This window comes from Aspergillus melleus (genome assembly GCF_016097325.1).
Source record: "Aspergillus melleus strain CBS 546.65 chromosome Unknown contig1, whole genome shotgun sequence".
Lineage (NCBI taxonomy): Eukaryota > Fungi > Ascomycota > Eurotiomycetes > Eurotiales > Aspergillaceae > Aspergillus > Aspergillus melleus.
The window spans coordinates 3,730,426-3,744,917 of NW_025763370.1; the positions used below are offsets into that span (position 1 = coordinate 3,730,426).

General features: G+C 53.3%; 6 protein-coding genes across 6 annotated transcripts; 4 read left to right on the forward strand and 2 right to left on the reverse strand.

Annotated features, from left to right (window-relative positions):
• Positions 1 to 52: 52 nt before the first annotated feature.
• On the forward strand, positions 53 to 1,891 carry LDX57_001331 (uncharacterized protein; the record flags this gene model as incomplete). Its single annotated transcript, XM_046082972.1, has 4 exons — positions 53 to 593; positions 641 to 1,029; positions 1,079 to 1,744; positions 1,799 to 1,891. The coding sequence occupies 4 exons, from the start codon at positions 53 to 55 to the stop codon at positions 1,889 to 1,891; spliced, it is 1,689 nt and encodes a 562-aa protein (XP_045938929.1).
• Positions 1,892 to 2,174: 283 nt separating this feature from the next.
• LDX57_001332 (uncharacterized protein) lies at positions 2,175 to 3,320 on the reverse strand (the record flags this gene model as incomplete). Its single annotated transcript, XM_046082973.1, has 2 exons — positions 2,175 to 3,157; positions 3,218 to 3,320. 2 exons carry the CDS (start codon positions 3,318 to 3,320, stop codon positions 2,175 to 2,177), a joined length of 1,086 nt encoding a protein of 361 aa, XP_045938930.1.
• Positions 3,321 to 3,355: 35 nt separating this feature from the next.
• On the forward strand, positions 3,356 to 4,444 carry LDX57_001333 (mitochondrial 54S ribosomal protein bL19m; the record flags this gene model as incomplete). Its single annotated transcript, XM_046082974.1, has 3 exons — positions 3,356 to 3,809; positions 3,887 to 4,268; positions 4,345 to 4,444. The coding sequence occupies 3 exons, from the start codon at positions 3,356 to 3,358 to the stop codon at positions 4,442 to 4,444; spliced, it is 936 nt and encodes a 311-aa protein (XP_045938931.1).
• An 822-nt stretch (positions 4,445 to 5,266) lies between these two features.
• On the forward strand, positions 5,267 to 10,371 carry LDX57_001334 (putative ABC transporter). The gene is made up of 3 exons (XM_046082975.1): positions 5,267 to 5,467; positions 5,520 to 6,003; positions 6,056 to 10,371. Exons 1-3 carry the CDS (start codon positions 5,343 to 5,345, stop codon positions 10,244 to 10,246), a joined length of 4,800 nt encoding a protein of 1,599 aa, XP_045938932.1. The 5' UTR covers positions 5,267 to 5,342; the 3' UTR covers positions 10,247 to 10,371.
• Positions 10,372 to 10,534: 163 nt separating this feature from the next.
• On the reverse strand, positions 10,535 to 12,025 carry trm61 (tRNA 1-methyladenosine methyltransferase subunit GCD14; the record flags this gene model as incomplete). The annotated part of the gene is made up of 1 exon (XM_046082976.1): positions 10,535 to 12,025. One exon carries the CDS (start codon positions 12,023 to 12,025, stop codon positions 10,535 to 10,537), a length of 1,491 nt encoding a protein of 496 aa, XP_045938933.1.
• Positions 12,026 to 13,011: 986 nt separating this feature from the next.
• LDX57_001336 (NAD(P)H-dependent flavin oxidoreductase) lies at positions 13,012 to 14,244 on the forward strand (the record flags this gene model as incomplete). Its single annotated transcript, XM_046082977.1, has 4 exons — positions 13,012 to 13,054; positions 13,129 to 13,211; positions 13,280 to 14,008; positions 14,101 to 14,244. The coding sequence occupies 4 exons, from the start codon at positions 13,012 to 13,014 to the stop codon at positions 14,242 to 14,244; spliced, it is 999 nt and encodes a 332-aa protein (XP_045938934.1).
• Between the last annotated feature and the right edge of the window lie 248 nt (positions 14,245 to 14,492).

The following is a 14,492-nucleotide window of genomic DNA, read 5'->3' on the forward strand; positions in this document are numbered from 1 at the left end:
CAATTTCCTTTGCATGGTTACAATTCTCCGCTGAGATACTAGCACTCCAACCATGGCTTCGGAACCGTCGCTGTTCGCCAAGCTAGACGCCGTAGTGTCTGACGTTCTGGCAGACTGGAACCTCTACACTACCGTCATCGCAGGCGCTATCGTTGCCTTCGTTATTTATTCCTTCGTCACCTCGAGCGACCCCGATATTCATCCGTTTTTGCTTGCCCGTCAGTCGTCCGCCTTTCCCGTGCGCCAGCCTGGCGAGTCGGCCAGCTACAGGAGCCTTGAGACTCCGCACGGCTTTCCCCTTCGTTCCGGCCTCAATGTGAAAGACCCCGGAGCCCCGAAATGGACTAGTGGAAGAAAAGGAGACTTGCGAGATATCTGGAAAGCTGCTGTGCGCGGAGCCGTCGACGAGACGGGCCAGATTTCGGGCAAACAAGGCAAGGTCTATACAGTGCTTGGAAGGAAAGCGATCGAACACTCGTTGGATCAAGTGACTCAGGAGATCAATGTGATTGGACACCGTCTACAAGAATCCGGTATCAAAACTGTTGCAATCTGTCTGACAGACTCGGTTGAACTGTTGGCCGCAATCTTTGGTAAGAGCCTTGGTTCGATTATCTAGCGATTACTGACAATGGACCAGCCGGCGCTTTCTACGGTTTCAAGACCATTATCGTCCCTCATAACCTTGACCCTGAATCTCTATCCGCACTTCTGCAAAAGTCCCAGGCTGAAGCTCTTATTGCCGAGGCCGGCGCTCTCGATCTGTCTTATGTGGCCAATAGTAATAGACAGCTTCACCAAGTCATCTGGGTGGCAAAGCTGGGGAGTAGACATATGGACTGGAATGACGTGCCTGAAGATGTCAAGGGCAACTTGGAAGTGACTGTCTGGCATGAGCTGGTTGAAGAGAAGAAGGACTTGGCTGGACTGGAGGTGCCGAAGTGGGAGCCCAATTCCCCTACGCCGTCCCTGACCACCGTTTGGCCGTCGGCGACGGGTCCCGGTGATTTCATTGAATATCAATCAGAGGTAAGCTCTTTCTTCTCTATCATAGCCATCGCTAACAAATGGACTCTAGAACTTGGTCTCGGGTATCGCTGGCCTCACTTACGCATTACCTCGAAACCAGCGTTTTGGTCCCAGTGATTTGGTTCTCTCCATTGACTCTCTTTCTCGGTCTTACCCCCTGTGCCAGATCATGGCTGCTCTGTATTCCAATGCATCCGTTGCCGTTAACTCTGTCGCTGGTGAAAGCGTTGATTTCGCGCTCGCCACTGTAGGATTGTCCCCCACTGTCATTGTCGCATCGTCTCGCACCATGGCCGACTATCATGACAAGTACATGGAACCCCATTCCGGCATCATTACCTCGCTAGCTCGTTGGTTCCACGTTCGAACTCTTGATTCCGGGGTTATGCCGTCGCATGGCCTGTTCAGTCAGCTTGCCACAGTCGGGCCGACCGCTGAATTGTCACTTGATAAACTCCGTCTGTTGTGTATCTCTCATCGGTTTGATGCGGACCGTGAAGTCCGTCTGACCACTGGTCAGCTGACTGATTTGAGGGTCTTCACCGGCGCTCGCACTGTCTATGCCCTGACTGGCCCCGGGATCGCCGGCGCTGTTGCTCAGACCAACATCTTCGATTACAGGCGACTCCAGGGAGCCAGTCCCTTTGGATCTCCCTTGAGCAGCGTTGAGGTTTTGCTGACTGACGTGCCCGAAGACCAGGAACTTGAAGGCCAAGTAAGTCTGCCCGAATGTCCGTGTCTTTTGTTTTAGCTAATAGCTGTATGATAGATCACCGTTGCCGGTCCTGCCGTTATCTCTGGCAAGACGACTCTTCCCACGCAAGGCCGCATACGCGATGACAACACTTTGCAATTGGTTTGATTTAATTGCTCAAGTATAGTGACTTTGAGCGTTAGCGTTGAGCTTCAGAATTGTTTGTTCCTCTCGGTTTCATGCCTCTTGTCAAGAAGCAAAATTTGAATTGAATTATTTGCGATTAAAGACCAGAGATAGCTTTGGCGGGACTGTTGAATATCGCTCATATCTAGTACATGAGAAAATATCGCATCCATTTCAAAAAATCAGATAAGATACAGCTCCGAGAATTCTAGGTGGTAATGTACAGTTCATAGGCAATGCAAGAAAGACAACAGTAATCAGTCATTCAACCCTGGTGCAAGAGATGGCTCTGTGCCAGACCGAGGGTCGGCTTTCGCTGGACCTTCTCGGGTGCCAGCTTCTTCTGGTTCGCGATCAAGATGCCCAGCTCATTAATGCGCGTCTTTAAGCCGGGGGCAATCGATTTGTCGTTGGAGATTCCGTGAACCTGCAAGGCAAGTTTCATACCGTTGTAGATAGGCACGTTGTCCCGGAGCATCTGGTCGACGCTGGTCCAATCCTTGACCTCACTGCTGAAGTTGCCCAATTGCCAGCTTCCCAGCAGACGCTGAGCATAGGCACGAACGTTGCGGCCCTCATCTTTCCCTGCATTCACATTAAGTGCACGAGCGGAGCTAAGCTCCAACAAGACACCAATCACCGCTGGCTTTCTCTTAGGATCCGTGTCCGGGTTCGGATCGATGTGCTCGGGAGCCTCCATCAGCGAGGCGAACTGCTGCGCCAGCCTCAGAGCCTTGGAGACGGCAGGATCCTGGAACTCTCCCTGCTGGGCCTTCAGGTGCAGTTCGAAGAACAGACGCTGGACGAGTCCAGCATTGGTCAGTCGCAGGTTGGTCCGCTCCGACTGTTTGGCGCACTCAAGAACGATTCCCAGCGCATCAGCCTGCCCGGCCTTGCGCATCAACCACTCCCACCGGTTGGCATTGAGGCGTCTGTGCGACATGTGAAGTCCAGAAAGGAACGGCAGCAGGTTCTGCCAGTCACTTGTCGTCTGCAACTTGGCGATCACGTCCACAGCCTCCTTGTTCGTCGGTCTCGATTGCGGGTCCATGGGCCGGAGCGTGAAGTTTTCGGTCTCACTGATGGGGACAGTGATGGGTTCCTCATCTAATCGATCAGCGTACTTCTGTCGGAACATCATCCTTCTTTGCGAGGTTCTCAGTCCAAATGGGATGAAGAGCTCTTCTCGGAAACGGTTCAGGTCGGCGTCCAAGTCGGCGGAGGAGGTTTGGGTGAAAGTGGGAATGGCTACATGAGCACCGTTAGAACTTATCACGAAAGTAACAGATATGAAAGAAGCAAACGTACCATTTTTCGAGTAGCTGCGCTTCTGTGTCAGGGACCCGACTGATTGACGCAGAGAACCGGAACTCTGGCCGCGGAAGAGCCTGCCAATGGCGTTCTGCGCCATGTTGTAAAGACAAAAAAAGGGGGGTATCAAGTTATATGCTAAATACAAGATCTGTGAGTGTCCAGCTGCGTGATCACAGTCCTGGCGCAAGAGTCCGAATCACACGCGGAGAATCGCAGGCTTCATCTGCTGGCGGAAAAGTTGGCGATTCTCTCTGGGATTCGCGGGCTTGGCGGAAATTCTGCCGGGCCGGATCTTCCTCCGCCATCTCCAAACTTCTGCTCTGCTCTACCCGGAGACTGGACATCGTTCAATCTCCGCCTCTAACCTCCGTCCGTCCATTCTCCCCGGTCATGGCGTCCGCTTCTCCGATAATGCGGCAGCTGGGCTGCTTCAGGTCGCTCATGAAGCCTCAGACCTTCAAGCCAGCTCAGTTCAGTCGATCCCTCTCGACTGTGCATTCTCCGAAACCAGAGGCAGTTCCTCTTCCTACACAGATTCCCAAGTCGATGCTGTCGCAATTACCCCCGCAAATGCAGCCTAACTTCGGTGCGCTCTTCTGTTCCATCCGCTTTTTGGGTCCATGGGTTTCCCGTGCAACTTTCGTGACTAACTCAGCTTTACAGGCCGTAAGAAGCTCCGTGCCTATCCTCCACCGGCCAGCGCTCGTAAGGCGTGCAAAGACCCCGTGAACGCAGTCGCCGACGCCCAAATGGCCACCCTTGATCCCAACGGTGAACGCAGAGCCCTCTTCGACTACCGACGGAACCCTCGCAGTGTCAAGCCCGGCGACATCCTCCGCGTGACCTTCAAGAACGGCGACCCATTTGCGGGAGTGTGTCTGAGCATCCGTCTGCGCGGCATTGACACTTCTTTTTTGCTGCGAAACGAGCTCACCCGGGTTGGAGTTGAGATGTGGGTGAAGGTTTTCAGTCCGAACGTTGAGAGTGTGGAGATTGTGCAGAGATCCGACAAGAGGAAGAGAAGAGCCAGGTTGTACTACATGAGGTGCGTTTCTATCCATGATGGTCTTATATTATCTTTCTTATGCGTTGACTAACCGTAACTTTTTCCGAATTTACAGACAGCCCAGGCATGACATGCGCAGCGTTGAGAACATCGTGTCGAACTACCTCCGCCAAAAGTCCGCTCTTGCCGGTGGTCGTCAGAACAGGAGACGGTGATCGGGACGTGATGCGCAGTTGGGGTTTTGCATTTGGCGATTGTATTAATAGCACATGTATATGGAACTTGACGTTGGATCGTTTATCGTTTGTACCTTGGGATAGAACACAATATAGGGTATTTGTCTCAATACGCCCGGATAGCTGCCGTCTACTCGGTCCGTTCTCATGTTCAGGTTCTACGTAACTGCAGAACTTTCCTACCCATAAGCTAAATATAGGGCAAAACAATGTCAAGTCTCCGCGGACATCTACTCATCTACTCTAGTCTGGACGCTGGACTGCGGGCTGTCGACTAGGCAGATCACGGGAAATCTTACGACTACGAGAATTGCCAATTTGCCGACAAACCTCTTGTCATCGTCAAACTGCCCTGATCGATGATGAATGAAGTCATCATCGCGTGTCGGCAAAATTCGAGTTCAGAATTCCATCCAAAATTGATAGAAATTGTTGCCCAGGCTCGATCGATCATTTATGGATGTGATCATTGGCTGTTCGCTCTTCATCCAGTCATGCGTCTAACCACATCTCCCTAAGCGATGTTTTCTGGGCGCCAAATCGATCGGTCTTATGCCGCTCTTCTAGCCTTCTTGGTTCGTCTTGGCTTGGCTAGCAACACCCTTTTTCATTGGCCAACAACTTGATTCTGTCTCTCGCTAATCAATAATTGAGCTCTTGGAAGATGGGGAACACGATTCAGGAGGCGGAGCCGTTGGCATCTGCCCTTTTTTGCCCCGAATGACGCTGGTCGGGCTGGGGTTCTGGAATGAATATCTTCAGCCTGATGTCGCATCCAACGACCCCCATGTGTTGTTCCTTGACGAGTGGTGGTTAATCAACAGCGCGAAATGCGCCTCCAGATATTCAGTACACACTCTCTGCCGCAGCTCCCGTCATGAGACTTTTCCTAAGGCAGGTATGGACCTTAACGGTCAAGAACCTCCTAGTGGTTCTTGTTCGCCCGCTGTTTACAACGGTTATGAGGGCCTTGGTGTTGCCTGTAATCTTCGTTGCGTTCATGTGCGTCGCCCCATCCGCGAACATGGTGTGAAATGATCTCATACAGAACTAGCTCTTATGCTCGAAACCTGTTCGTCCAGCCTGCAACATACGGAATCGGCGACCCCACTGCTTTGCGATCATTCTCGGACGCCCTAGGGCTTGTCGGCGCGAGCAGAGACAAACTAGTGTTTGTCCATAATGACCTTCTTGGCGGTGCCATCGAGCAGGTCATTGACCGAGTTGCAGAACCTGCAAGGGCCAATGAGGATGTTCATATCCTATCTTCCGAGAGTGAACTCCGAGATCTATGTCGCTCGACTCTGCGAGGTGTGTCGTCCTGCATAGCGGCGGCGGTCTTCTATTCTTCGCCAACTGAGGGATCAGGGGAGGGCTGGAATTACTCGATTCGAACGGACGCTGCCCTCGGTGCAGGCATCGAGGTCGACTCTCATGACAACGACCAGGAGATATACCTTCTTCCCTTCCAGCACTCTATTGACTGGGCTATCGCTCAAGTCAACAGCTCTGATGGTCAGAATGCGCTCCCGGAAGAGGTTTGTAGGACGCATATTCCGCGTGTGTCTCTTCCAGCTAACCCAGCTACAGATTATGCAGTATCCGTTCACTTCTTTGACTCAAGATGGGCGACAGGACGAGATAAGAAGAAACTACATGGGCTCGATCATCAACATCCTCGCTATCGCTATTTTCATTGGTATTGTTGGAGTCACATACCAGCTGACCGGGTTGGTCGCAATGGAACGTGAGCTCGGCATGAGTCAGTTGATCGACTGCATGATGCCGAATAACTCTCTCTGGCAGTCCCAAGCAGCTCGGTTTACCGCAGCCCATCTGGCTTTGGACATGGTGTACGGCATAGGCTGGATTGTCGCCGGCGCAATCTTGAAGTTCGGCGTCTTCAGCGAGACCTCGGCAGGCATTGTTATCATCTACCACATTCTAGTGGGTCTGGCCTTGTCCTCCTTTGCAATCTTCGGTGCTTCCTTTTTCAGAAAAGCACAACTCAGCGGCATATCAGTGGTCATCATTTGTTTGCTTCTGGGCGTGGTGGCGCAAGTAGCGCCCGCCAAAAGCAACGGACCAGTTGCAATTCTCGGGCTCTTGTTCCCATCTATGAACTATGTCTACTTCCTGATCTTCATGGCTCGCTGGGAGAAACAGAGCCTTGCTACAAACCTTGTTCAGGAAGCGCCGGACAATCCATGGTCTCTTCCCGGCATCGCCTTGTGGATATTTCTCATCGTCCAAATCTTTGCCTATCCTATTCTGGCTGCTATCGTCGAGCGTCTACTTTATGGTACGACCTCCAAAGATCGCCAAACCGTCTCTGGCGACAGTACTGCCGCCCTAAGTCTCAAATCATTCAGTAAGGTTTATCAACCTGGCTGGTTTCATCGAAATGTAGCAGCCCGGTTTGGGAGCAATCGCCAGAGTGTCTATGCGGTCAATAATCTGACATTAGACGTCAACAAGGGACAGATCATGGTTCTACTGGGAGCCAATGGCTCGGGCAAATCAACGACGCTAGACGCGATTTCTGGTCTGACAAAGGTTTCTTCGGGAGAAATCAATATCAGCTATGGCCCCTCGGGCGGAAAGTTTGGTTTATGTCCTCAGAAAAACGTGCTCTGGGACACTCTCACTGTCAAGGAGCATGTCAAAATCTTCAACAGACTAAAGACTACTGGAAAGACGGACACAAATGACCAACTCCTAAAACTCATTGATGACTGTGATTTGGGCCTGAAAGTGAACGCACCATCAAGGACGCTTTCCGGAGGTCAAAAACGCAAAGTTCAGCTGGCAATGATGTTTACTGGAGGGTCTTCTGTTTGCTGTGTGGACGAGGTCTCTTCCGGTCTCGATCCAATCTCCCGCAGAAAGATCTGGGATATCCTTCTCGCGGAAAGAGGGTTTAGAACTATACTCTTAACCACCCACTTCTTGGACGAGGCAGATCTCCTTGCGGACTACATTGCCATTCTATCAAAGGGTGTCCTCAAGGCCGAGGGATCAAGTGTCGAGCTGAAACATCGACTCGGCTCAGGATACCGCATTCATGTCATGAAAGTCCCAGGGTCTCATATCACATTGGGTCCCCAACTCAAGGGGATTCCCCAAGAATCTCACTTCGATGAGACGGTGTATACGGTTCAAGATTCGGCGGAAGCTGCTCGCTTTGTTTCGATGCTGGAGCAAGAAGGGATCACCGACTACCGAGTCAGCGGGCCTACTATCGAGGATGTGTTTCTCAAGGTTGCTGAGGAGCTGGATTCCAACAGGGCCCGGGATTCCGTGGACGACGAGGATGTGCAAGAACTGCCCAAAGGCCATGAGAAGTTGGACGGCAAGGATGATCGCCAGACGTTACAGCTCCTTACAGGCAAGAGAATTGGCATGCTTCTCCAGGCCTGGTATTTGTTTCGCAAGAGATTCATCATCCTACGCCGCAACCCTATCCCATACATGGCGGCTCTTTTAATTCCCATCATCGCGGCGGGCTTAGTAACTCTTTTCCTCCAGGATGTTGATAAGGCCGGATGCTCCGGGGAATCAATCTCTAGGACGCAAGATGTTGAATCTTTAGGGTCATTAGACAGCTTCAAACTTTTGCTTGGGCCGTCTGATCGAGTATCCACATCTGTCCTTGAGAATTTTGTCGGCTCATTATCGGGCAATGGAGGCTCAAGCACAGGGGATTCTCCTGCGAACATCGAGTCTTTCTTTCACATGGTGGACAGTCTTCCGGAATTCTCAAACTACCTCGAAAACAATTATGCCAACGTAACGCCGGGCGGCTTCTGGTTAGGAGACAATTCCTCCGAGACGACGCTTGCCTGGAAAGGTGACAATGGAGATTTTCCGCTCGCTGCTATTACTCAGAATGGCCTCAATCGCTTGTTGACTGGCATTCCCATCGCCTTCCAATTTCAATACCTTGATATTCCTTGGGCACCGAGCGCCGGGGATACTCTCCAGCTCATGGTTTACTTTGGTCTCGCTATGTCGGCCTATCCGGCTCTCTTCGCTCTGTATCCAACCATCGAACGTCTGCGCAATGTGCGAGCATTGCACTTCAGCAATGGCGTCCGAAGTGTCTCACTTTGGCTAGCATATCTTGCGTTCGACTTTTGTATTGTTGTCGCTAGTAGCGTTCTGGCGATCATCATATTCCGGGCAGTTTCCGACATTTGGTACTACCCGGGATATCTTTTTGTCGTTTTCTTTTTGTATGGACTGTGTGCTACCTTGATGTCATACTTGGTGTCTTTGTTCTGCAAATCGCAACTGGCCGCTTTTGCATTCGCCGCTGGCGGACAGTGTTGTCTGTTCCTCATATACTTCATTGCCTACATGGCGGTGTTGACGTATTCTCCGACAGACAAGACAGACGACTACATCAACATTACCCATTTCACTATCGCCGCTATATCGCCATCCGGAAACCTACTCCGCTCTATGTTCGTTTCGCTAAACACATTCTCTATCCTATGTCGAGGCCGAGAAATGGTATCTTATCCCGGCGATATCACGGTCTACGGAGGGCCGATTCTTTACCTAATAGTCCAGTCCTTTGTACTCTTTGGACTGATTATCTGGGTTGATGAGGGCTTCCCACTCTCCTTCCTCAGGGTCAAGTCCAAGACCAAAGCCATTGACTTGGAAGAAAAAGACCCGATAGACCAAGACCTTGCCGCGGAAACGAGTCGCGTAACGGGCTCCGATGACGGGCTCCGAGTGCTCCATCTCACCAAAACTTTCATGAAATTCACCGCCGTCGAAGATGTGACCTTCGGTGTCGGAAAAGGCGAGGTATTTGCCCTCCTAGGACCGAACGGTGCCGGAAAGACCACTACCATCTCTCTCGTCCGCGGCGATGTCCAGCCCTCTCGCAACGGTGGCGACATCTTCGTCGACCACATTTCCGTGCTGAAGCATCGTGCAGCGGCCCGCTCCCGTCTAGGTGTATGCCCTCAGTTCGATGCAATTGACCAGATGACCGTCCTGGAGCATTTGACTTTCTACGCGCGCATCCGTGGCGTGTCCGACATTGCGCATAACGTCACCGAGGTCATGCGCGCCGTCGGCCTCATCCCTTTCAAACACCGCATGGCAGCCAAGCTCTCCGGCGGAAACAAGCGCAAGCTCTCCCTCGGCATCGCCCTAATGGGCAACCCCACCGTGCTACTTCTCGACGAACCCTCCTCCGGCATGGATGCCGCATCGAAGCGAGTCATGTGGAAAACACTCGCCTCTGTAGTTGAGGGCCGATCCATCGTGCTCACGACCCATTCAATGGAAGAAGCCGACGCCCTGGCCCACCGCGCCGGCATCATGGCGAAGCGCATGCTCGCCCTTGGCACGACGAACTTCCTGCGCTCCAAGTACGGGAACATGTATCACGTTCACCTGGTCCATGCGGAAGCACCCCACACAACAGATGCCGAAATGGAGCGGATTCGTAGCTGGGTCAGGGAGAATCTTCCCGGCGCCGTCATCGAGCAGAAGACATATCACGGTCAGCTTCGGTTTAGTGTTCCTGCCACCTTTGGAACCGATGACGAGTCTTCCTCCATCTTGGAGAAGGACGAGATCACCGAGGGTTCTGAGATCCCGGGGAGCAGCAAGAGCAGTGTCAGTCAGCTCTTCTCTCGTCTGGAGCGGAACAAAGCCTTGCTAGGAGTGCAGTATTATTCCGTTAGTCAGACCACTTTGGACCAGGTGTTCCTCACTATTGTCGGGCAGCATCATATTAAGGAGGAGAATTCGGCATAGACTATATGCATTGTTAATATATGACTTTATACGCACAATTTCGACTTGTCTTACATAGGATATCATGTTCGTTTGCACAATGATCAGAGTATTAGATTAGAGGTCATGTTGATGTTGAGGAAAGGATAGCTGACTCAGTGGTTCCATTGACTGTTCGTAGTGTTTCGCCTGATATCTTCTAATCAGGCCAAGGATAATTAAATATAGTACATAAAAGCTTTTGTTTCATTCCAGTCAGTTCTAATACATAGTCCAGCTCTTTTTTCTTGGGGCGGCTTGCTCGGTGTTTTACTCCTGGGCGTTGTTCGTTTCACTCTCCTGTTTCTGCTTCTCCTGCCTTTGCCGTTCTCGTGCCTCGTACCGCTCCTTTGCCTCGCGTTTCTGCTGCCTCTTGCCCTTGGGTGCTGGCTGAGTCGATTCAATCACCTGGTTTGACGGCCACTTCTCCCGACATTTCTGCTCGTCCTCCTCTGACCACTCGCGCGGTAGGACGGCGAAGACGAGATACGACGTGTGAGTCTTCAGGTCCGCTTCGGACCGATGCACCAAGCGACCTTGCTTGTAAAACGGAAGGTCGGATTCCCGAAAAGCAGCAGGTTGCTCTGGCTCCTTCTTCTGTTCTTGCTTCTTCTCAGCAGGCGGTGCTGCATCGCTCCCCTCGTTCCCACCCTCCTGCTCCGTGCGGAACCTCTGCGATCGCTCCTCGATCTGGCGCGAGCGCGCAACGGCCTCCTCCACGGATTTCGGAAACACGACGGCTCCTCGAGCGGCGCCCTCGAATTCCAACCCGTTGCGCTCCCGCTTGACGTCGATCTTATGATTATCCACCTCGACCATCGATATCGACAGCCAGCCTAGCTGCCGCAGCGTGCTGATCGTCCGCTGCACCTGCTCCATGCATGGCGAGAACGTGCAGAGATACACCGGCGCTGACGGGTCCAGCGGCGACTCGCCACCCGACGCCGGATGACGAACCAGGTGTTTCAGCGCATGCCAGGGCGCCGGCAGGTCCAGAAAAACGGCATTGGCCTTGGGCGAAGGGCCCGTCTTCGGATCCGCCAGCAGGAACCCATCCTCGTAGACATCCCGGTGCGTGACCTCCACGAGCCCGTCCAGCCCGTGCTGCTGGACCTCTGAACGGATCTTCTCGGCGCGCTGCGCGTGGAACTCGAAACTGCATACCTTCCCTAGTCGTCTCTTCTTGTTGGGATTCGTGCCCTCGGAGCCCGGGTAGCCGTTGAACACCGCGCGAACCGAGGCGTGCGTGAACGATCCACTGCCCGCACCGGCCTCGATGATCGTACTCCCCGGTCGCACGCACAGCCGGTGTAGGATGTAGCTGTAGTCCGGCGTGTAGACGACCTGCGTCCGATGGGGCAGCGACGCAGTCCACAGTTCCGGGGTGGGAGCGAGCACATGCAGGAAGCCGCTAGCGGCAGCGACGGGCACCTTCGGAGATCCTTTCTTGTTCTTGTTATCCCCGGCCGGGGACGAATCCAAATCGTCGGCTTTCCGTTTCAATTGCGACGGGTCCCTGCGGCCGCGCGACCCCGTGTCGACTTTGGATGCGACGATCTGCGACCCCCACGGCTGGTCGGCCAGCGTGCTGTGCGGGAACGAACCGAACCGCGTGTTGACAACTTTCCCTTCGCTGTAGCCCTGGTCTTCGTCATCGTGCAGGCGCAGCAGGGCCGGGATAGTCTGGTCGCGGCGGAGGTGGAGGAGAGCGAGGTTGTCGAGCTGCGTCTGTGCGCCGGGGGTGAGGAAGGGGGAGGGCATGGTGACGACGTTCAATCGGGGAGTGAGGGCTGATGAGAGATCACAAAGTCATTCCTATCGCAAAGTTTCTACCTGAGCGTCATGAGAGAAGATCGAGATTTGAGTCTAGACCGCTCTGGGCAGTTAGGGCTTAGGGTCTGCGGGCGGTCAAACTTGATGCCTTATCTTCATGCCTGAGGTACTTGCCTGAGGCTGTAAGGCTTCAAGGCTTCGAGGCTACAAGGCTTCAAGGCTTCAAGGCTCCAGGGCACTAAGGCTATAAGGCTACAAGGATACAAGGCTACAAGGCTACAAGGCTACAAGGCTCTAAGGCTCTAAGGCCTCAAGGTGTCGAGGCGTCAAGGCGTCAAGGCGTCAAGGCGTCAAGGCGTCAAGGCGTCAAGGCGTCAAGGCGTCAAGGCGTCAAGGCGTCAAGGCGTCAAGGCGTCAAGGCGTCAAGGCGTCAAGGCGTCAAGGCGTCAAGGCGTCAATTATCACAATCCTCATTTACAGTTTGACAGATCCCATCTGGCCAAAGGATGAAGTTTCTTTGCTCTACGTATTTTCTAAGGATGATGCTAGTGAGAATGGAACAGCTTCACTCTACAGTCTGCACACATCTTCCCTTTACTCGGCGGATCACATGCGGAGGCACTGTACGACGACAGCGAATCCTCCATTGAAGAAAACCTTCCAAAAGTATATGAATGAATCGCTAGCTCTTGTCTTTCAGTGTACCCCATCTTCTCCGCGCCACGAATAACTAATCTCGAAACACTGAGAGGCAAAAACCCCCAGAATCCGAATAGTAATCCGTCCTCGGCCACGGGACCTCGGCTCGGACGTCCCCCACACCGCGGTTAACGCTTTGGCTCTGTTCATCTGCCCCGGTCTCCTGTCTTTCTTATACCCACCTTCAGTCCTGATACAGTTGTCCCTTCTCATTCCCTTTTTTATGAATACACTTACATCTACACCCATACAGCAGAGACAATAGACTCCACATCATGCCCTTTAACACGGAGTTGACCCGCAAACTGGGCATCGAAGGTACCGTACCTCGGTCCAGATCTATACACCCTTACTCTCTGCCAGATCTCACTGACAACCTGCGTCTGCACCAGTCCCCGTCGTACAGGGTGGAATGCAATGGGTCGGATACGCCGAACTCGCCGCGGCCGTCAGTAACGCCGGCGGTCTTGGAATCGTACGTTTGCCCCTGACTGAAGGCTTTACAGGGATGAGAAGGGCTAACACCTACGAACAAAACAACAGCTCACGGCCCTCACGCAACCCACCCCCGAAGACCTCCGCAAAGAGATCCGCAAGACCCGCGCCATGACGCCCAAGCCGTTCGCCGTGAACATCACCCTGCTCCCGGCGCTGGTGCCGCCCGACTACGGCGCCTACGCGCAGGTGGTCATCGACGAGGGCGTCAAGATCGTTGAGACGGCTGGCAACAACCCGGGCCCCGTGATCCATCAGCTGAAGAAAGCCGGTACGACCATCCTGCACAAATGCACGACCATCCGCCACGCCAAGTCAGCCATCAAGCTGGGTGTCGACTTCCTCTCCATCGACGGCTTCGAGTGTGCGGGCCACGTCGGCGAGCACGACATCACGAACTTCATCCTCCTCAGCCGTGCTCGCCAGGAGCTCAAGGTCCCGTTCATCGCGTCGGGCGGGTTTGCGGACGGGCAGGGGCTGGCGGCCGCCTTGGCGCTGGGCGCCGAGGGCATCAACATGGGCACGCGGTTCATGTGCACGGTCGAGGCGCCAATCCACCAACAGGTAAAGGAGGCGATCGTCAAGGCCGAGGAGACAGATACGGCACTGGTGCTGAGACGGTGGAAGAACACGACGCGTCTGTTCGCCAACAAGGTGACGCAGGAGGCGCTGAAGGTCGAGAAGGAGAGCAAAACGGGCGAGTTCACGGAGATCGCACCGTTTGTGAGCGGGAAGAGAGGTAGGGAGGTGTTTTTGAACGGAGACGTGGATTTCGGAGTAAGTTCTTTGCCATCTGTGTCTTTATCGATTCTGCCTTGCACCGTTGCCCGCGACGTTCGTGCCCTTGCTAACAGACACCCGTATTGTAGGTGTGGACAGCCGGTCAGGTCATCGGACTGATCCATGATATCCCCACTTGTGCGCAGCTGCTGACGCGCATCGAGAAAGAAGCCCTGGAGGCGATGCAGCGCTCTCGGTCGTTGTACACGGCAACTGCGCAAAGTAAGCTGTGAGGTTTGTTTGTTTGTTTATCTCTCTAAATTGAGTCTTCTTTGTATGTTTGTTCGGTACATTCGATATGATTGGCTGTTTTTGGTTCCTGTAAGGTAGCTGCTGCAATATCATCACGACGACCCTTGCATGCATGCATAGAGTTCACGCAGGAGACAGATCCTCGAGGAAGACAAACCTCGTCAAGGACATTATTGCACGAGTGATCAGGCTGGAGTACAGGACTGCACATGGACAAGTCAGATGCAGA

Bases quoted from the DNA above. Each gene is read 5' to 3' on its own strand.
- LDX57_001334 (XM_046082975.1), top strand. From the start codon at position 5,343: ATGAGACTTTTCCTAAGGCAGGTATGGACCTTAACGGTCAAGAACCTC. The intron at 5,468-5,519 runs GTGCGTCGCCCC...ATACAGAACTAG, and splicing joins GTAATCTTCGTTGCGTTCAT to CTCTTATGCTCGAAACCTGT. The intron at 6,004-6,055 runs GTTTGTAGGACG...ACCCAGCTACAG, and splicing joins AGAATGCGCTCCCGGAAGAG to ATTATGCAGTATCCGTTCAC.